Raw genomic sequence first — 20,812 nt, 5'->3', positions numbered from 1 at the left:
TTGGCAGTCTGCTGCTGAAATCACACAAGGCCTGATTCAGGACTATGTAATGTAATGTAATGTAATGTAATGTAATGTAATGTATCTTCACGCATGTGTGTACAGATGTCAATAAGTGATCTCAAGGGCTAGCCACAATCACAGCTTTCATTGTAGCAGTGGGAAAAAGTGCAGTTACGGTGGAAAAAACACCCTCCAATGTCCCACCACCCCCTTGACCACAGACTCGCACTTGTGTATGAGTTCCAGTGTAGTGTTGACTCAACAGCTCTGACGTGGACACAAGAGCTGTGTCTAACCCGCTCCTTCCTGCTCCCCAATCACAGATATACTGACATGTTCCTGCATACTACTACCTTTTATGGTGTTCAGTCTAAAAACTCTTGAGTCTTGGATTTCTCTCCCTGACAACAGAATTATTGCATGCCAACGCACATGTCAACAACACCATGGCAGCCTGTAGCCTATGAGAGGTCTAATTCTACACCTGTTCTAACCTATTAGAAGAAAGTTAGGTAGGTGGTATTTTCATTGGACGAAGGCAGGTTGGTGGTACAGTTTCATGGAATGGGTTACTTGAATGGGTATACTTACTGGAAGAGGCCAGTTTACAGTACATATTCACTGTACATATTCCCTGTATGTTGGCAGGTCAGAGAGGAGCGGTTTAACTATGTAGGCAGGTCAGAGAGAGGAGTGGTTTAACTATATGTAGGCAGGTCAGAGAGAGGAGTAATCTAACTGCATGTAGGCAGGTCAGAGAGAGGAGTGGTTTAACTATATGTAGGCAGGTCAGAGAGAGGAGTAATCTAACTGCATGTAGGCAGGTCAGAGAGAGGAGTAATCTAACTGCATGTAGGCAGGTCAGAGAGAGGAGTGGTTTAACTGTATGTAGGCAGGTCAGAGAGAGGGGTGGTCTAACTATATGTAGGCAGGTCAGAGAGAGGAGTGGTTTAACTGCATGTAGGCAGGTCAGAGAGAGGAGTGGTTTAACTATATGTAGGCAGGTCAGAGAGAGGAGTGGTTTAACTGTATGTAGGCAGGTCAGAGAGAGGAGTGGTTTAACTATATGTAGGCAGGTCAGAGAGGGGTGGTCTAACTATATGTAGGCAGGTCAGAGAGAGGAGTAATCTAACTGTATGTAGGCAGGTCAGAGAGGGGTGGTCTAACTATATGTAGGCAGGTCAGAGAGGAGTGGTTTAACTGTATGTAGGCAGGTCAGAGAGAGGAGTAATCTAACTGTATGTAGGCAGGTCAGAGAGAGGAATGGTCTAACTATATGTAGGCAGGTCAGAGAGGGGTGGTCTTACAGACTCAGGTGCTTTGATGAAGACCTTTGTGCATCCAAGCTGGAACTGGTCCTGGTCCATGTTGACTGCACGTAGGAGATGAAGAACACCCTGTTTCTCATCTCCACGCCATGTAGGCCACGACTCCTTAGTCAGGATGGCATACCTGAGGAACATAATGAGGGAGAGAGAGATAATTAGATGAAGAGAAAGATTGAGAGAAAAATCCACAACTAAACCCTCATTTAGAAAATGTGGACGTTGTTGTTGCAGCATTTGCGAGAGATTAAGCGTATACTATTGCTATCCTTGTCCTATATGATGCAAGGGAGAAGAAAGAGGTCTGGGGCGCATTAAGAAAATACATTCACCACAAGTCTAACAATACAGTAACCAAACTCTAAACTCAGCAGTGCTTTTTCACGATGACTCTTACACAGTATGTGTATAAATCCGACAACAGAAGCCCTGAGTTCTCCCTGTGTTCTATAGCAGTGGTTCTCATCAGCAGGCTCAGCACACCCCACAGCCTGTTCCTTCGAACCTGCCAACACTAACATTAGCAAAGTGAGCACTTCCCGATTGCCTGCAAATGCCGACCCTGTGTCCTTTTCCTGAGAGAGATGAGAGAGAGACCGCCCTACACTATGCTGCTGACTGGGATAGGGACAAAACCAACCTCTGTCCTTATTCTGGGAGGGCAGGGCAGATAGTGTCACACGAAAAAGACTCATACAGTTGAAGTCGGAAGTTTACATACACCTTAGCCAAAGACATTTAAACTCAGTTTTTCACGATCCCTGACATTTAATCATAGTAAAAATTCCCTGCCTTAGGTCAGTTAGGATCACCACTTTATTTTCAGAATGTGAAATGTCAGAATAATAGTAGAGAGAATGATTTATTTCAGCGTTTATTTCTTTCATCACATTCCCAGTGGGTCAGACGATTCCTCCTCACAGAGCTGGTGTAACCGAGTCAGGTTTGTACTCCAATACCTTGACTTTATTGTCCTTAAGCCATTTTGCCACAAAGTATGCTTGGGGTCATTGTCCATTTGGAAGACCCATTTGCGACCAAGCTTTAACTTCCTGGCTGATGTCTTGAGATGTTGCTTCAAAATATCCACATCATTTTCCTTCCTCATGATGCCATCTATTTTGAGAAGTGCACCAGTCCCTCCTGCATCAAACCACTCGCACAACATGATGCTGCCACCCCTGTGCTTCACGGTTGGGATGGTGTTCTTCGGCTTGCACGCCTCCCCCTTTTTCCTTCAAACATAACAATGGTCATTATGGCCAAACAGTTCTATTTTTGTTTCATCAGACCAGAGGACATTTCTCCAAATAGTACGATCTTTGTCCTCATGTGCAGTTGCAAACTGTAGTCTGGCTTTTTTTATGGCGGTTTTGGAGCAGTGGCTTCTTCCTTGCTGAGCGGCCTTTCAGGTTATGTCGATATAGGACTCATTTTACTGTGGATATAGATACTTTTGTACCCGTTTCCTCCAGCATCTTCACAAGGTCCTTTGCTGCTGTTTTGGGATTGATTTGCACTTTTCGCACCAAAGTACGTTCATCTTTAGGAGACAGAATGCGTCTTCTTCCTGAGCGGTATGACGGCTGCGTGGTCCCATGGTGTTTATATTTGTGTACAATTGTTTGTACAGATGAACATGGTACCTTCAGGCATTTGGAAATGGCTCTCAAGGATGAACCATACTTCTGGAGATCTACAATTTTTTTTCTGAAGTCTTGGCTAATTTCTTTTGATTTTCCCATGATGTCAAACAAAGAGGCACTGAGTTTGAAGGTAGGCCTTAAAATACATCCACAGGTACACCTCCAATTGACTCAAATTATGTCAATTAGCCTATCAGAAGCTTCTAAAGCCATGACAATTTCTGGAATTTTCCAAGCTGTTTAAAGGCACAGTCAACTTAGTGTATGTAAACTTCTAACCCACTGGAATTGTGATACAGTGAATTATAAGTGAAATAATCTGTCTATAAACAATTGTTGGAAAAATTACTTGTCATGCACAAAGTAGATGTCCTAACCGACTTGCCAAAACTATAGTTTGTTAACAAGAAATTTGTGGAGTGGTTGAAAAACGAGTTTTAAATGACTCCAACCTAAGTGCATGTAGACTTCCGACTTCAACTGTACATTTAAACTCAGCAGAAAAAGAAATGTCCCCTCACTGTCAACTGCGTTTATTTTCAACAAACTTAACATGTGTAAATATTTGTATGAACATAAGATTCAACAACCGAGACATAAACTGAACAAGTTCCACAGACATGTGACTAACAGAAATTGAATAATGTGTCCCTGAACAAAGGGGGGGGGGGGGGTCAAAATCTAAAGTTACAGTCAGTATCTGGTGTTGCCACCAGCTGCATTAATTACTGCAGTGCATCTCCTTCTCATGGGCTGCACCAGATTTGCCAGTTCTTGCTGTGAGATGTTACCCCACTCCACCAAGGCACCTGCAAGTTCCTGGACATTTCTGGGGGGGGGGGGGGGCCTAGCCTTAGCCCTCACCCTCCGATCCAACAGGTCCCAGACGTGAGATCCGGGCTCTTCGCTGGCCATGGCAGAACACTGACATTCCTGTCTTGCAGAAAATCACGCACAGAACGAGCAGTGGCATTGTCATGCTGGAGGGTCATGTCAGGATGAGTCTGCAGGAAGGGTACCACATGAGGGAGGAGGAGGTCTTCCCTGTAACGCACAGCGTTGAGATTGCTTGCAATGACAACAAGCTCAGTCCGATGATGCTGTGACACACCGACCCAGACCATGACGGACCCTCCACCTCCAAATCGATCCCGCTCCAGAGCACAGGCCTCGGTGTAACGCTCATTCCTTCGACGATAAACGCGAATCCGACCATCACCCCTGGTGAGACAAAACCGCAACTCATCAGTCGAGAGTACTTAATGACAGTCCTGCCTGGTCCAGCGACGGTGGGTTTGTGCCCATAGGCGACGTTGTTGCCAGTGATTTCTGGTGAGGACTTGACTTACAACAGGCCTACAAGCCCTCAGTCCAGCCTCTCTCAGCCTTTTGCGGACAGACTGAGCACTGATGGAGTGATTGTGCGTTCCTGGTGTAACTCAGGCAGTTGTTGTTGCCATCCTGTACCTGTCCCGCAGGTGTGATGTTCAGATGTACCGATCCTGTGCAGGTGTTGTTACACGTGGTCTGCCACTGCGAGGACAGTCAGCTGTCCATCCTGTCTCCCTGTAGCGCTGTCTTAGGCGTCTCACAGTACATCTGCAGTCCTCATGCCTCCTTGCAGCATGCCTAAGGCAAGTTCACGCAGATGAGCAGGGACCCTGGTCATCTTTCTTTTGGTGTTTTTCAGAGTCAGTAGAACGGCCTCTTTAGTGTCCTAAGTTTTCATTACTGTGACCTTAATTGCCTACCGTCTGTAAGCTGTTAGTGTCTTAGCGACCGTTCCACAGGTGCATGTTCATTAATTGTTTATGGTTCATTGAACAAGCATGCGAAACAGTGTTTAAACCCTTTACAATGAAGATCTGTGAAGTTATTTGGATTTTTACAAATAATCTTTGAAAGACAGGGTCCTGACAAAGGGACGTTTCTTTTTTTGTTGAGTATATATATTCTTAGTTTCATTCCTTTACTTAGATTTGTGTGTATTGGGTATATGTTATGGAATTGTTAGATATTACTTTCTAGATATTGCTGCACTGTCGAAACTAGAAGCACAAGCATTTCGCTACACCTGCAGTAACATCTGCTAAACACGTGTATGTGACCATTAAAATTAGATTTACACTTAAAGTGTAGAATTCATTCATTCCTTTATGCCACTCTCCCCATAAGGAAGGGCCTTACCTGTTGAGGAACTTCCTGAAGACTCTGCGGTAGGCATAGCCAGCACGCCTCACCCTGATGTTCTCCTTCAGGCCCAGGTACTCCACTTGGTGCTTTACCCTGAAGAAAGAAGAGAGGGGAATACAGGGTCAGTCTGGCTGGGATGTATGAAGAAGGTTGGTCAGATGCTTCAACCAACCCTTCACCACAAAGATATAGCAGTGAAGACGTTCATCTATCAGCATCTACCTCCATTTCTAAGATAAAATAGAATTGATCTATTTAGATTTATGTTGAACCTAACGGTGGGGCTATAACATAATTGATATGTTCCAACACTAAGGATACTGTAAGGAACTAAAGAATGCACCCAGGCTTCCTGTGAAAACAGCAGTTCTGGTGCTAATTAGGCCGGCCCGACCTGAGCCTGAGCCCAGCTCACTGCTGCTCACAACAGGAAGACCATTAGGCCCCAACAACACAGCACCCTGCATCAGTACATCTCGTACCCAGCCAGGGAAGAAAGAGCGGGAAGGAAAAACAGAGGGAGTCAGAGTAAGAGTGTCTCAGAGACTTCCTCCATCACACAGTCTTAAAGAGGCCAGAACAGGGAAATACAATACCAGTGAGTGATTCACCAAGCAGACCTAACAACATTGAGTTGAGTAATGTGATATCCTGCTCAATATCAATTGACAATCTCCAGAACAGACTGTAAATTATTTCACACACATCTCAAAGACTGTGTTTTGCAGTTCCCTGACATTTCAGTGTTCAGACACTCACCGGCTCTCCTCCCAGTCCTTGGGCTTCTTGGTCTCGTTGGGTTTGATGCAGCGGATGTAGTGAGGGGTGCACTTCATCAGCGTCTGGACCAGGTCATTCGCTTGTTTCTGAACGGAGAAGTAGGAGGAAGAAGAGGAGGAGGGAGAGGATGAAGAATAGTTTGTGGTTAAAACATATAAACTGTATCGACATGTTGTTGCTGAATAACTGTTTGTACTCCAAGCTGTAGTGTTCAGGGACACAGCACTGACGCGACTGACTACAAGGTGGTATCTTTGTGCTTGAGAGATACTGATGGGTGTTAGAGGACATGGCACCACGTCCCTGATTAAAACTGTCATCACTGGAACACAGAGACGACACTAAAACAACACTGGAGTGAATGAGCTTTTCATCTGCATGCTCTGGATTTGCACCTGACAGAGAGTGATAAGGTCAGGTAGGCGCGTGGCCCATAGATACACCCATGTCACTGATGTACGGCGTACAAACACACGTCTCACAGCAGCTCAACACACCTTGATTTTACTGCCCGCTGTCGTCGGCCGGCCTTTCTTTTCGGCGTTGAGGTTATCTGGAAACAGGGCCCTGATGAAAGCTCTGTAGAGGAGAACCAGGTGTAATAAGGACTGATAGACAACGTATATAGAAGACCAGGCTAAGACTGTTCTCCACTTGAGCTGAGTTTTCTTAGAAGCAGCAAACTCAGGTCTGTGGAATCTCTGAGCTGGCTGCCAGTGGCTCAGCTCACATTGTTGTTTAGCTTCAGGGAACTGAGCTGAAGTTTGAATAACTGTGGTTTTTAGCTGCTCTCCTGCCAAACTGTGACTTTCACTTCCTCGAAATGTGCATTTTTATTGCACTGTGACTGGAAAGTTATACCAGCAAATATGGTATTTTCTTTATACTCATTCCTTTTAATCATGCTACAGTCAGAATGTCCTCACTCACAACATGGTCTCTAAACCCATGATGGATGTGTGCTGGTCAGAATGTAGCACATAGTTGCCAGGATTCCAGAACCTCTCAATAGTTCTGATCTCAACCTTTCTGTTTATCACTTGAAGTGCTCAAAGTGCTTATTTTGCAGTCCTCAAATAAACCCGTTGTAAATAACAACTAACAAAGGTTCAAGTTCAAGAAATCTACTGCTTAAGGAATTATTTATTTGTTGTTGACAAACATATTAGTCATGTAAAACAAATACAGGGACTGTCAGGACACAGAATGTGCAAACGTTTACACATGAGAGCTACCATCTTTCCCTGCATGAGTATTTGTCTGGTCTTAAACTTTTTAATCTAGGCCATGTGGACATAAGGGAGGATCAGTGGACTTTGTGTGTGCAGATGGACCAGCAGCACGCTAACAATGTCCAGCTGACTATAATGATATTTTCTTTCTTCTCTGAGCAGACCTGCTGCGCTAAGGAATGAGGCTCCTTTCCCTCCACACATTTGTGTCTGTGTGTCTATAAGTGTGTGTGTGTGGGGAGTGGGGGTTGGGATCTGAATGGGGTTTTGGGGTCTTCGCATGGCCCACCCTGCAGGCTACACACAAAAGGGCTTTAGAGGCTGTGGTGGCTGTTTGCACAGATGGCCACTGGCGGCTCAAAGGAGGCCCAGGAGCGCACAAGACGGTCAGGGGAGTCTACTCCTCAATGTAGCTCCCTAGGGAGACAGTGAGACACTCGCCAGACCTTAGAAGTCCTGAGCAAACCCCCAAGAGAGGGGAGAGCACCTCCAGCCCTGCACACTCCTATTGAACTGCCTTTTCCAGCTGCACTAGTAATCTGCAAGTCTCAGATGCATCAATTCATATACATCATAATAGAAGATCTCTCTTTGTGGACTTCTAAACAAAATGCTCAGCCCGGTCTCAGAAAGAACAGCTAGCTGCATATGCTCTCTAATGCTTGCATAAGTGACTTACATTTCGCTGCTTTGCATCAACTCGATGAGGTCACTGAAGAGGACGTCACGGTTCCTCTCACAGAAGCCCTCTGCGTCGTAGGACACCTGGAGGAGAGATGTTAGAGGGTTAGTGACAATCACAGCACAAAGTTAACCCATTCAGATAGCAGTTAGTACCGTCAGCTCAATCCAGGTGCCCTATCAAAATTAACAGAGAATGTTAAGAACAACAACAAAGAATTAATTGACAAAAGAGAATCGATTGATGACAGGTTCTCTGCAAGACCACCAATGTTACATTTTTAAGCTTGCTTCCCAACTACAGCTTCATATACATAGAGTGTGTATAGATCATTGGTATAGCCACTATAGTCTGGGGTGGTACTGTAGGAATGTTCTAAGCCATGATGATGCAGGACCCCTCCAAGCCATTATGACATGGTTCATTAGGACTTGTGGCATGTGTACCAGACTGAGACCCAAACACATCATTCACCATGAGAATGAAAGGGTGAGAGAAATGGAGAAGGAGTGAGAAAAGGACTGGAAAAAGAGAAAGAGATGACATGAGAAGAAGAGCACAACAGTATGAAAGACAGAATGAGAGAAAGATAGGGGAGAGATGAGAGGAGAGAGGGATAAGGAGAGGAGAAGAGAAAAGGTATACTGCAGTGTTGCAGACCTTGCCAGCGTAGTGGTGGATGATGAAGCCTTGGTTCCAGCTGTTGAAGTGTTCATGGGAGTTGATGGCCACCCTCAGCTTCTGCAGCATGGTCTGGTCTGCCCCCTCGCCCACCGCGTGCATGGTGGCACACACGTCATCCAGGATACTCATGATGCCAGGGGGGTTCTGGGAGGAGAACCAAAGAGATGAACACAGAGAATAACCTCAGCCACGACATCAGATCTAAAACATGAACATATCCCCCATGACCATCTTGATTATAACTGACAATGCCAACTTTCTCCACACACTAGACACTCTTTCTGAATTCCACATAAATACATCAATGTCAGGGATAGACTAAAGTGATAAACACGGGTTACAGTATTCGTTGTGTACTCCACCAGCTCAAAGCATAACAGCAGATCCAATTCACAATTAGCTACCGCGTTGCATCCCAGAACATCACACACCCACACTGAATGATGTCATCACAACACACACAGCTGCTGCCCTATCTGGCTCCACACGGTGTCCATGGACACGGTGGCCAGTGGCCTTCACTGGTGACAGTCATTGCAGTGTCTGGCTCTTTAGTTGTGGCAAAGTCACAAACAGAGAACACAGGTTTTTGTCACTAGTGGAAATGCAGCTCTGGTAAAGTTACCACAGTCACAGATGTAGCCAACTGGGCTTGGTCTAAAACAGAGGAGTCAGAGACTGGACACAGACTCCCTGCTTGGCTGCCTCAGATCTCAGCTTGTTTAAATGTCGCCCTTGTTGTGGATTTCATGGATTAAGCCTCTCAGCGGGACGGATAAATCAAATTAAGAGGCATGTCGGCACGTTTGAGGATGTTAGACTGCCGGTCATGGGAAGAGTGGGGAGGCTTCAGTGGCCCTACTGTAACTCAATTGGCAGAGTGTTCGCTCTTATTTGGAGCATTTAGACGACAGGCATAACAAACTACAGATCTATCTAAAGCAGTTTCACAAATGTTTCCTGTTATCCCATTTATGTGTGACTTCAAGGTGTGCATTAAATTAATAGTGGGCACTGGGGACTCTGCTTACCAGTTTGCTCTCAATGAGATCGCAGACAATCTTGTTGTTAAAGTATTCGATAGGAGTCCACCGGATGCCTTCTTGTATATACTCCTCCTAGAGAGAGTGGGGGGAGGAGAGTGATTGGTCAGATGATGATTCTCCACTTAAACATGAGACAAGTAGCTTCTGCTGGTGAAAAGGTGTGAGAACAATGATTGAAAAGCCCAAAACATTACCTGCTCAGCTTTCAGCGTGAGCTCAATGAAGATCTGTTGCAGTTTCTCATTTACAAAGTTGATGCAGAACTGCTCAAAGCCATTTTTCTACACAGAAAGAGATGATGCATTAGTGATAAACCAGAGAGGCTATGAGAGTGAAGTCATCCGTACAGACACAGAGAGCTGGGGAACTCCTCTGGGCTTCCTGAATGGGCCCTGTTTATGAGGTGAGGTTATCTACCAGTCAGCCTGGCGTGGATAGAGGAAAACATCCATGCAATACTTCACACCACAATAGACCTGGGACCTGAGACAAATGTTTGATCTAAAGAAACCCAATATTTCCCTTCTCAGGCCCTCTGAGCACTGAGGTTTATTTTCTCTGTGCTTCGTTAGTAATAGGCCTGTCTATAAACACAAGAACTGTGGACGGACCCAACCACTGTTTAGATAACAATTGTATGCCATCTAAACATACAGCTTAACATTAGCTCATGTTAGGTATCAGAGGACAGGTACATCATGGTTTGAGACTGTAGCCACGCTACGACACTGAAGCTGTCCTGTTTCATTATTTAATCAAGGCCAGTCCTTTTCAGGGGGCATCAGTGAGACCCCCAATAATGCAACCTAAACAAACAGCTAATCAGATTAGAAAAGTCCATTAAAGAATGCTGTCCCAATCAAGAGATGGGACATAATCCGGACACTTTACAAAATCAGTCTGATCCTGTATCTTTAAGCTGTTTAACTACCCAAACTTTACTATGATTATTGAGATGTAGTGACCATGTATCACCTTATGCTATGATTTCTATATGTAAATCACAAAACATAAAAGGGCAAATCTACAGAAAACTTACTTGGAATATTTCAAATCCATAGATATCCAACACGCCAATATTAAACTCTTGATGAACCTTCACGATGGCTTTGTTGATGGACTGAAACAGAAAAAAATGCTTTGTTACATTTAGCCATTTAAGAGGGGAGAGGACCGGGTATTATTCTAAAGGTCAACAGGTCATGGAGAAGGAGTGTCCATTCATACCTCTACTAGGAAGTCAAAAACACGTGAGTGCAGGGCCTTGGACAGGGCGTCCCGTGTGTAACACGCCTGCTCCACATTCAGTGTCACATCGATGGACTCCATGGAACTGCCCCACTTGCTGTCCATCTTCCTGCTGGTCAACTTCTCCTTCAGCCGCTTCTGGTCAATCCCCAGCAGAAACGCAGGGAAGGCCAGGACTGCAGAGAGAGAGAGACAAGAGAGAATGAAGAAAGAGACATTCTACAGATGTGTGGCACACACCCTCCTCATGAAACAAAACACCAGTACATTCTGAATATGTTGGATACAATGAAACAAAGGGTTCAACAACAAAAATGCTCCCTCCTCCCTGCCATAGCCACAACAACTGGGTTCTCCTAGCAGAGGCCTGAGCATGTGGAGGGCCATTAGGACTCTCCTGAGAGCCCCTCCCTGCCTCATTACACTGAGTCACTTCCCCCAGAAGGAAACTGCTCTCAGTCTCTGGGTCTGACGGTGTCTGAGAATGCATCAGACGGATCAAATAGCCCCCGTTTGGGAAATGAGGGTGTGACCGACTGTACTCCATACCACAGCACAGGCCAAGTCTATCCTCAGGACCATGCTGCATCTCCTACTGTAGCCTGCCAATGCACTCTCCCTCAAAGAGGATATAGATAGTATCAATGACGAGCAGCCAGTTCATCTTTACCCAAAATAATGATCCATACCGGTCTGATGGATGGTTAGAGGTTTATATGTACAGTACAAGGGAGGGTTTTTTCTAGTGGATTTGAGGCAGGGATTTGTTTGGCTGAGTGTGAGCAGCTGTTTGTCGACTTGTGTTGGTGTGGTTTTATATGGGGCAACGGGGGTCTTGATATGTGAAACACATTGCAGTCAGACAGGACGTGAGATAGGGGGGAGAGGGGGGGAGAGGAAACGCAGAGACTACACAACGCTGCTTTGTACCCTGGCTAACCAGAGGTGCTACATAGCATAATTCAGCCTGGATGGGTGGCTGTGAGGCAGGCAAGGAAGTAGAGAAGAAGGGAGGAAGGGGAAGAGAGGGGTGGGGGGAGAGTAGGAGTGGGGCAGGAAGAGGCTGCATTTCTCTGAGTAATTTTAGTCTGTGATGTAATTTGCTCAGACATTGAAAATAGTTTTTTATTTTCTCTGGTAATTCAGCGTGGCCTGGAGCTTGGCTGCAGCCCTGCATTAACACAATGAAGCTTTAGGGAGTGAAAACAGTCAGCGCAGCGTGCTGAGAAATGTGCTTCCTAGCCTAACCCGTCCCATAAAGGGCAGCCCAAGACACTGGAGAGGAACGCTAGGGGGACATGCCAGTCTGGAGGTTGGAGACACAGAGAGAGTCTGACCCCTTTCTCCCTTCCCACACCCTGTTGACTCCCCTCAGATGTGAAAGAACTGGATTGGTGCAAGCAACAAGCTCTACCTAGCCCTCTACATAAACAAAGTTACATGGGTTGGTACGTACACTCCTCGCTCTCAACTGCGGCGTAGTTCCCTGCTTCCCTGAAGTTGATGTTCCCAAGGTGCAGGACTCCGGCTACGATCTGCAGCACCAGGCCACGGTCCTCCCCTGAGATGCCAATCACCTCCATGGCATGCTGGTAGAGGACAGAGACCGAACAGGAGACATGAACCCAGGGTTGAAATGCAGGTTTACAGTGGCTTGCAAAAGTATTCACCCCTTTGGCATTTCTCCTATTTTGTTGCCTTACAACCTGGAATTAAAATAGATTTTTTGGGGGTTTGTATCATTTGATTTACACAACATGCCTACCACTTTGAAGATGCATAACTATTCACCCCCCCAAAGTCAATACTTTGTAGAGCCACCTTTTGCAGCAATTACAGCTGCAAGTCACTTATGTCTCCATAAGCTTGGCACATCTAGCCACTGAGATTTTTGCCGATTCTTCAAGGAAAAACTGCTCCAGCTCCTTCAAGTTGGATGAGTTCTGCTGGTATACAGCAATCTTTAAGTCATACCACAGATTCTCAATTGGATGGAGGTCTGGGCTTTGACTAGGCCATTCCAAGACATTTAAATGTTTCCCCTTAAACCACTCGAGAGTTGCTTTATCAGTATGCTTAGTGTCATTGTCCTGCTGGAAGGTGAACCTCCGTCCCAGTCTCAAATCTCTGGAAGACTGAAACAGGTTTCCCTCAAGAATTTCCCTGTATTTAGCACCATCCATCATTCCTTCAATTCTGACCAGTTTCCCAGTCAGCTGCCGATGAAAAACATCCCCCCCCCCGGCATGATGCTGCCACCACCATGCTTCACTGTGGGGATGGTATTCTCGGGGTGATGAGAGGTGTTGGGTTTGCACCAGACATAACGTTTTCCTTGATGGCCAAAAAGCCTCATTTTAGTCTCATCTGACCCGAGTACTTTCTTCCATATGTTTGGAGATTCTCCCACGTGCTTTGTGGCGAACACGAAACGTGTTTGCTTATTTTTTTCTTTAAGCAATGGATTTTTTCTTGACACTCTTCCGTAAAGCCCAGCTCTGTGGAGTGTACGGCTTAAAGTGATCCTATGGACAGATACTCCAATCTCCACTGTGGAGCTTTGCAGCTCCTTCGGGGTTATCTTAGGTCTCTTTGTTGCCTCTCTGATTAATGCCCTCCTTGCCTGGTCCGTGAGTTTTGGTGGGCGGCACTCTCTTGGCAGGTTTGTTGTGGTTCCATATTCTTTCAATTTTTTAATAATGGATTTAATGGTGCTCTGTGGGATGTTCAAAGTTCTGGATATTTTTTATAACCCAACCTTGATCGGTACTTCTCCACAACTTTGTCTCTGACCTGTTTGGAGAGCTCCTTGGTCTTCATGGTGCCCCTTGCTTAGTGGTGGTGCCCCTTGCTTAGTGGTGGTGCCCCTTGCTTAGTGGTGGTGCCCCTTGCTTAGTGGTGGTGCCCCTTGCTTAGTGGTGGTGCCCCTTGCTTAGTGGTGGTGCCCCTTGCTTAGTGGTGGTGCCCCTTGCTTAGTGGTGGTGCCCCTTGCTTAGTGGTGGTGCCCCTTGCTTAGTGGTGGTGCCCCTTGCTTAGTGGTGGTGCCCCTTGCTTAGTGGTGGTGCCCCTTGCTTAGTGGTGGTGCCCCTTGCTTAGTGGTGGTGCCCCTTGCTTAGTGGTGGTGCCCCTTGCTTAGTGGTGGTGCCCCTTGCTTAGTGGTGGTGCCCCTTGCTTAGTGGTGGTGCCCCTTGCTTAGTGGTGGTGCCCCTTGCTTAGTGGTGGTGCCCCTTGCTTAGTGGTGGTGCCCCTTGCTTAGTGGTGGTGCCCCTTGCTTAGTGGCGTTGCAGACTCTGGGGCCTTTCAGAACAGGTGTATATATACTGAGATCATGTGACACTTAAATAAAGTCCACCTGTGTGCAATCTAACTAATTATGTGACTTCTGAAGGTAATTGGTTGCACCAGATCTTGTTTAGGGGCTTCATAGCAAAGGGGGTGAATACATTTCTCTTTTTTTTCCTTTCATTTTTTCTTTAGAAACAAGTTTTTTTTTAAATTTCACTTCACCAATTTGGACTATTTTGTGTATGTCCATTACATGAAATCCAAATAAAAATCTATTTAAATTACAGTTTGTAATGGAACAAAATAGGAAAAGTGGCAAGGAGGGCTAATACTTTTGCAAGACACTGTAAGTATTAAAATGTGTGCTGTGGTACCTAAACCATGTCCTCTAATTACTCCTGTTGTGGTTTCACTGGTAAAACAAAAACAGGTGCCGTACAGGGTACAGAATGAAAACAACAGAGGAGAATGGAAGAGAGGCTGAGAAGAAGAGAAAGAAAGGCAGAGGGAGAGAGAGAGAGGACAATAACAATGGAAAGACACCAAGTAAACGTACCATAGTTTCCTGAAAATCACTTTTGTCGTTGATGTCATCCACTTTGTAGGATCCAGACTGATTGAGGTAATTGTAGTAATCTAGGCTTGTGATTCCAAGGCTGCTCTTCTGTTCACCAGTGGCTCCCTCTATCAACTGCACAAACAGAAGACAGTGTTAGATGATTACATTTCTGTCAAGTAACAACCTGTATACAGTAATTCTAGACTCAAAGGTCTACAGGAGCTTTCAACCTGTAAACTCACATTGTCTTTCCTCACATTTCTACGTGACAGAAGTCTTTTAGACAGGCAGCACCATACGCACATGTTCATTAAGTGATAGCACCACACATTTTACACCCAATTTAGAGTTATATGCTTTATTCTCCTTTCACGTGTCAAGAAAGTTGCATTATGGGAGTTTGACCGCCACCTCTCTTCCAGAGACCTCAAGTGGTACACAGTGAGAACAACTCGACCAGCTTTCAGGAGCCAAATAGCACATCAAATCAAAGTGTATTTGTCACGTGCACTGAATACAACAGGTGTAGACCTTACTTACAGGCTCTAACCAAGAGTGCAAAAAAGGTATTAGGTGAACAATAGGTAGGTAAAGAAATAAAACAGTAAAAAGACAGGCTATATACAGTAGTGAGGCTATAAAAGTAGCGAGGCTACATACAGACACCAGTTAGTCAAGCTGATTGAGGTAGCATGTACATGTAGTTATGATTAAAGTGACTATGCATATATGATGAACAGAGAGTAGCAGTAGCGTAAAAGAGGGGTTGGCGGGTGGGACCCAATGCAGATAGCCCGGTTAGCCAATGTGCAGGAGCACTGGTTGGTCGGCCCAATTGAGGTAGTATGTACATGAATGTATAGTTAAAGTGACTATGCATATATGATAAACAGAGAGTAGCAGCAGCGTAAAAAGAGGGGTTGGGCACACAATGCAAATAGTCCGGGTAGCCATTTGATTACCTGTTCAGGAGTCTTATGGCTTCGGGGTAAAAACTGTTGAGAAGCCTTTTTGTCCTAGACTTGGCCATGCGGTAGCAGAGAGAACAGTCTATGACTGGGGTGGGCTGGGGTCTTTGACAATTTTTAGGGCCTTCCTCTGACACCGCCTGGTGTAGAGGTCCTGGATGGCAGGCAGTTTTGCCCCAGTGATGTACTGGGCCGTACGCACTACTCTCTGTAGTGCCTTGCGGTCAGAGGTCAAGCAATTTCCGTACCAGGCAGTGATGCAACCAGTCAGGATGCTCTCGATGTTGTAGCTGTAGAACCTTTTGAGGATCTCAGGACCCATGCCAAATCTTTTTAGTTTCCAGAGGGGGAATAGGCTTTGTTGTGCCCTCTTCACGACTGTCTTGGTGCGTTTGGACCATTCTAGTTTGTTGTTGATGTGGACACCAAGGAACTTGAAGCTCTCAACTTGCTCCACTACAGCCCTGTCGATGAGAATGGGGGCGTGCTCGGTCCTCCTTTTCCTGTAGTCCACAATCATCTCCTTAGTCTTGGTTACGTTGAGGGATAGGTTGTTCTTCTGGCACCACCCAGCCAGGTCTCTGACCTCCTCCCTATAGGTTGTCTCGTCGTTGTCGGTGATCAGGCCTACAACTGTTGTGTTGTCTGAAAAATTAAGGATGGTGTTGGAGTCATGCCTGGCCATGCAGTCGTGGGTGAACAGGGAGTACAGGAGGGGACTGAGCACGCACCCCTGGGGAGCTCCAGTGTTGAGGATCAGCGTGGCAGATGTGTTGCTACCTAACCTCACCACCAGGGGGCGGCCCAGTCAGGAAGTCCAGGATCCAGTTGCAGAGGGAGGTGTTTAGTCCCAGGATCCTTAGCTTAGTGATGAGCTTTGAGGGTACTATGGTGTTGAACGCTGAGCTGTAGTCAATGAATAGCATTCTAACACAAGTGTTCCTTTTGTCCAGGTGGGAAAGGGCAGTGTGGAGTGCAATAGAGATTGGATCATCTGTGGATCTGTTTGGGCGGTATGCAAATTGGGGTGAGTCTAGGGTTTCTGGGATAATGGCGTTGATGTGAGCCATTACCAACCTTTCAAAGCACTTCATGGCCACGGACGTGAGTGCTACGGGTCTGTAGTCATTTAGGCAGGTTGCCTTTGTGTTCTTGGGCACAGGGACTATGGTGGTCTGCTTGAAACATGTTGGTATTACAGACTCAATCAGGGACATGTTGAAAATGTCAGTGAAGACACCTGCCAGTTGGTCAGCACATGCCTGGAGCACACATCCTGGTAATCCGTCTGGCCCCGCAGCCTTGTGTATGTTGACCTGTTGAAAGGTCTTACGTCGGCTACGCAGAGCGTGATCACACAGTCGTCCAGAACAGCTGATGCTCTCATGCATGCCTCAGTGTTGCTTGCCTCGAAGCCAGCATAGAAGTGATTTAGCTCATCTGGTAGGATCGTGTCACTGGGCAGCTCGCGGCTGTGCTTCCCTTTGTAGTCCGTAATAGTTTTCAAGCCTTGCCACATAAGACAAGCATCGGAGCCGGTGTAGTATGATTCAATCTTAGCCCTGTATTGCCGCTTTGCCTGTTTGATGGTTCGTCGAAGGGCACAGCAGGATTTCTTATAAGCTTCCGGGTTAAAGTCCCGCACCTTGAAAGCGGCAGCTCTACCCTTTAGCTCAGTGCGAATGTTGCCTGTATTCCATGGCTTCTGGTTGGGGTATGTACGTACAGTCACTGTGGAGACGACGTCCTCGATGCAATTATTGATAAAACTGGTGACTGATGTGGTGTGCTCCTCAATGCCATCGTAAGAATCCCGGAACATGTTCCAGTCTGTGATAGCAAAACAGTCCTGTAGTTTAGCATCTGCTTCATCTGACCACTTTTTTATAGACCGAGTCACTGGTGCTTCCTGCTTAAATATTTGCTTGTAAGCGGGAATCAGGAGGATAGAGTTGTGGTCGGATTTACCAAATGGAGGGTGAGGGACAGCTTTGTACGCGTCTCTGTGTGTGGAGTACAGGTGATCTAGAATGTTTTCCCCTCTGGTTGCACATTTAACATGCTGATGGAAATTTGGTAAAACTGATTTAAGTTTCCCTGCATTAAAGTCTCCGGCCACTAGGAGTGCTGCCTCTGGGTGAGTGGTTTCCTGTTTGCTTATTTCCTTATACAGCTGACTGTGTGCGGTCTTAATGCCATTATCTGTCTGTGGTGGTAAATAAACAGCCACAAAAAGTATAGCTGAAAACTCTCTAGGCAAGTAGTGTGCCCTGCAATTTTTCACAATATATTCTACTTCAGGCGAGCAAAATCTAGAGACTTCCTTAGATTTCGTGCACCAGCTGTTGTTTACAAATATGCACAGACCGCCCTCCCTCGTCTTACCGGAGTGTACTTGTTACCTGAAAGCTGAATTTCACTCATGGACACTGCGAGACAATTCCTGTACACATTTCCCCAGTTCTAAAATGTGCATAAACACTCTTATTAAACAGGAAAATGATAAAAACACACCCTGTTACTGGAGTCCCTCACCTGATAGAATATATGGAAGCTCCTCTCTCCAGGATTCCTCATGACGACGCGCGATTTCTCCAACAGGAAGTTGGAGATTTTCCCTCCATCTGGCTCGCCGCCGGAGCTGAACTGGATCTCAAAGTATTTACCCTGAAGGAGGAGAGTGTGGCGCTTTAGTATCAGCGCAGGCCTTGCAAAAGCTAAAACCCAGACTTATCCGAGCAGGAAATAACAACCATCACATGAGTTGTACTTCGGGTGCACACCTGCAGCCCAGTGGTGTGTGTGTGTACTAAGGCTTGAACCCTTTCTCTCTCTCTCCCGCCCTCTCCTTCTTTCCTCCAGACAGGTCTGTCCTCTGTAATGTCTATCCCATTCCCAGCCGGTCTGAAGCCCCAGAGTGCACTGAGACACTGAGACACTGAGACACTATTCATACAGGGAGATTTCCTCAACCATTTCTCAGACCATGAGTCAAACCTAATTTACTTTCCCCAAACTAAACCAGGAAAACTAAGAACAGAGACAATACTGCCTTGTCTGTCAACATGAATACAATACTTAACACTAGGCTCTGTTGTGAATGCTGTAAGTGGGTAAACTGGCTTTAGAGGGCACTAAAGTCTGCCTTTAAAACCTCTTTCCAAGCTGTCTTTAAAGTATAGTATTTTTTTTCTATGTGCATCTTTACTGGCAGTGGAGTGCCCCACTCTTTCTGGACAGTGTGTCCCCACAGCCCTGGTTAACCAGGCCACACGAGGCTAGCAGCCCCAGCCAAGGGGAGACGGGAGAAGGCAGTAACACAGCTTATAAAAGGAGGAGCACACTGTAATTCACTAATCTCCATTTTTTCTCTTCTCTATTTGCACTGGATGTCCTTGTTTGCTTTGGTTCCGGAAACGATCCGCAAAGCACCTTCAAATCATTCCAGGGCAGAACACAGTGCCAACCATATGATGTTAGGCGCCCCCATTCCGCTAATAACAAAAAGAGAGATTTGGAAAGATGTGGGACCCTTACAAATCTGCTGGAGTTGTTGTTCCTCACTGTCTTGGCGTTCCCAAAGGCCTCCAGGAGGGGGTTGGACTGGAGGATGATGTCTTTGACGTGCTGTGAGGGAGCAGACAGACAGTAGGCTCATTTTAGTGACTGACAGGTAGGGTATAGAGACGGTGGGTAGGGAGACACTACTACACTCTGCAGTGATCCACATCCCTGCTGGCAGTTCAACATGCACTGTCTCTGGAACTTTCCAACGTCGCTCCGCTCTCATAGCGTCTGGAGCACATTATCTTTCCCATGAGACATCTGCATATCAGGAGCCCATGAGTTTTAAATCAGCACAGCGTCGTGGAGACCGAACTATTAACCTCTCTATTATTCAATGTGGAATGGTAGCATTTCTTTGAATCCTTTGGCGTCCCTGAACTATTGTCCTCTATGAAGAAAAACAACTTTAGTGGCATGGCGGTTCGAGTGTAACAGCTTTTTGTACTTAACCCCAGGGCTCAGTTAAACCGTACATACAGTTGAAGTCGGAAGTTTACATACACTTTGGTTGGGGTCATTAAAACTCATTTTTCAACCACTCCACAAATGTCTTGTTAACAAACTATAGTTTTGGCAAGTTGGTTAGGACATCTACTTTGTGCATGACAAGTAATTTTTCCAACAATTGTTTACAGACAGATTATTTCACTGTATCACAATTCCAGTGGGTCAGAAGTTTACATACATTAAGTTGACTGTGCCTTTAAACAGCTTGGAAAATTCCAGAAAAGGATGTCATGGCTTTAGAAGGTTCTGATAGGCTAATTGACATTATTTGAGTCAATTGGAGGTGTACCTGTGGATGTATTTCAAGGCCTGCCTTCAAACTCAGTGCCTCTTTGCTTGACCTCATGGGAAAATCAAAAGAAATCAGCCAAGACCTCCACAAAATGGTAGACCTCCACAAGTCTGGTTCATCCTTGGGAGCAATTTTCAAACGCCTGAAGGTACCACGTTCATCTGTACAAACAATAATACGCAAGTATAAACACCATGGGACCATGCAGCCATCAAACCGCTCAGGAAGGAGACATGTTCTGTCTCCTAGAGATGAATGTACTTTGGTGCAAAAAGTGCAAATAAATCCCAGAACAGCAAAGGATCTTGTGAAGATGCTTGAGGAAACGGGTACAAAAGTATCTATATCCACAGTAAAATGAGTCCTATATCGACATAACCTGAAAGGCCGCTCAGCAAGGAAGAAGCCACTGCTCCAAAACCGCCATAAGAAAAGCCAGACTTTGGTTTGCAACTGCACATGGGGACAAAGATCGTACTTTTTGGAGAAATGTCCTCTGGTCTGATGAAACAAAAATAGAACTGTTTGGCCATAATGACCATTGTTATGTTTGGAGGAAAAAGGGGGAGGCTTGCAAGCCGAATAACACCATCCCAGCCGTGAAGCACGGGGGTGGCAGCACCATGTTGTGGGGGTGCTTTGCTGCAGGCGGGACTGGTGCACTTCACAAAATAGATGGCACCATGAGGAAGGAAAATTATGTGAATATATTGACGCAACATCTCAAGACATCAGTCAGGAAGTTAAAGCTTGGTCGCAAATGGGTCTTCCAAATGGACAATAACCCCAAGCATA

The 20,812-nt window shown here is 45.8% G+C and overlaps 1 protein-coding gene across 2 annotated transcripts in view; it reads right to left on the bottom strand.

Annotated features, from left to right (window-relative positions):
- The window catches only part of LOC115203092 (unconventional myosin-Ie), a 59,140-nt gene that overhangs the window by 7,590 nt on the left and 30,738 nt on the right, over window positions 1-20,812 (bottom strand). For both annotated transcript variants that reach the window (XM_029767454.1, XM_029767455.1), the window contains exons 6-19: window positions 19,189-19,278; window positions 18,187-18,318; window positions 14,681-14,815; window positions 12,296-12,428; window positions 10,819-11,015; window positions 10,631-10,711; window positions 9,786-9,872; window positions 9,577-9,663; window positions 8,522-8,689; window positions 7,859-7,944; window positions 6,445-6,526; window positions 5,927-6,033; window positions 5,162-5,260; window positions 1,311-1,455 (exon numbers count right to left, since the gene is read on the bottom strand). In XM_029767454.1, coding sequence (XP_029623314.1) covers window positions 1,311-1,455; window positions 5,162-5,260; window positions 5,927-6,033; window positions 6,445-6,526; window positions 7,859-7,944; window positions 8,522-8,689; window positions 9,577-9,663; window positions 9,786-9,872; window positions 10,631-10,711; window positions 10,819-11,015; window positions 12,296-12,428; window positions 14,681-14,815; window positions 18,187-18,318; window positions 19,189-19,278 — 1,629 coding nt within the window. The remainder of the gene's footprint in view (window positions 1-1,310; window positions 1,456-5,161; window positions 5,261-5,926; window positions 6,034-6,444; window positions 6,527-7,858; window positions 7,945-8,521; window positions 8,690-9,576; window positions 9,664-9,785; window positions 9,873-10,630; window positions 10,712-10,818; window positions 11,016-12,295; window positions 12,429-14,680; window positions 14,816-18,186; window positions 18,319-19,188; window positions 19,279-20,812) is intronic.

Source organism: Salmo trutta, chromosome 12, assembly GCF_901001165.1.
Source record: "Salmo trutta chromosome 12, fSalTru1.1, whole genome shotgun sequence".
NCBI lineage: Eukaryota > Metazoa > Chordata > Actinopteri > Salmoniformes > Salmonidae > Salmo > Salmo trutta.
Note: the sequence above shows the minus strand (reverse complement) of the source record. Positions and strands in the feature narration are given on the sequence as shown.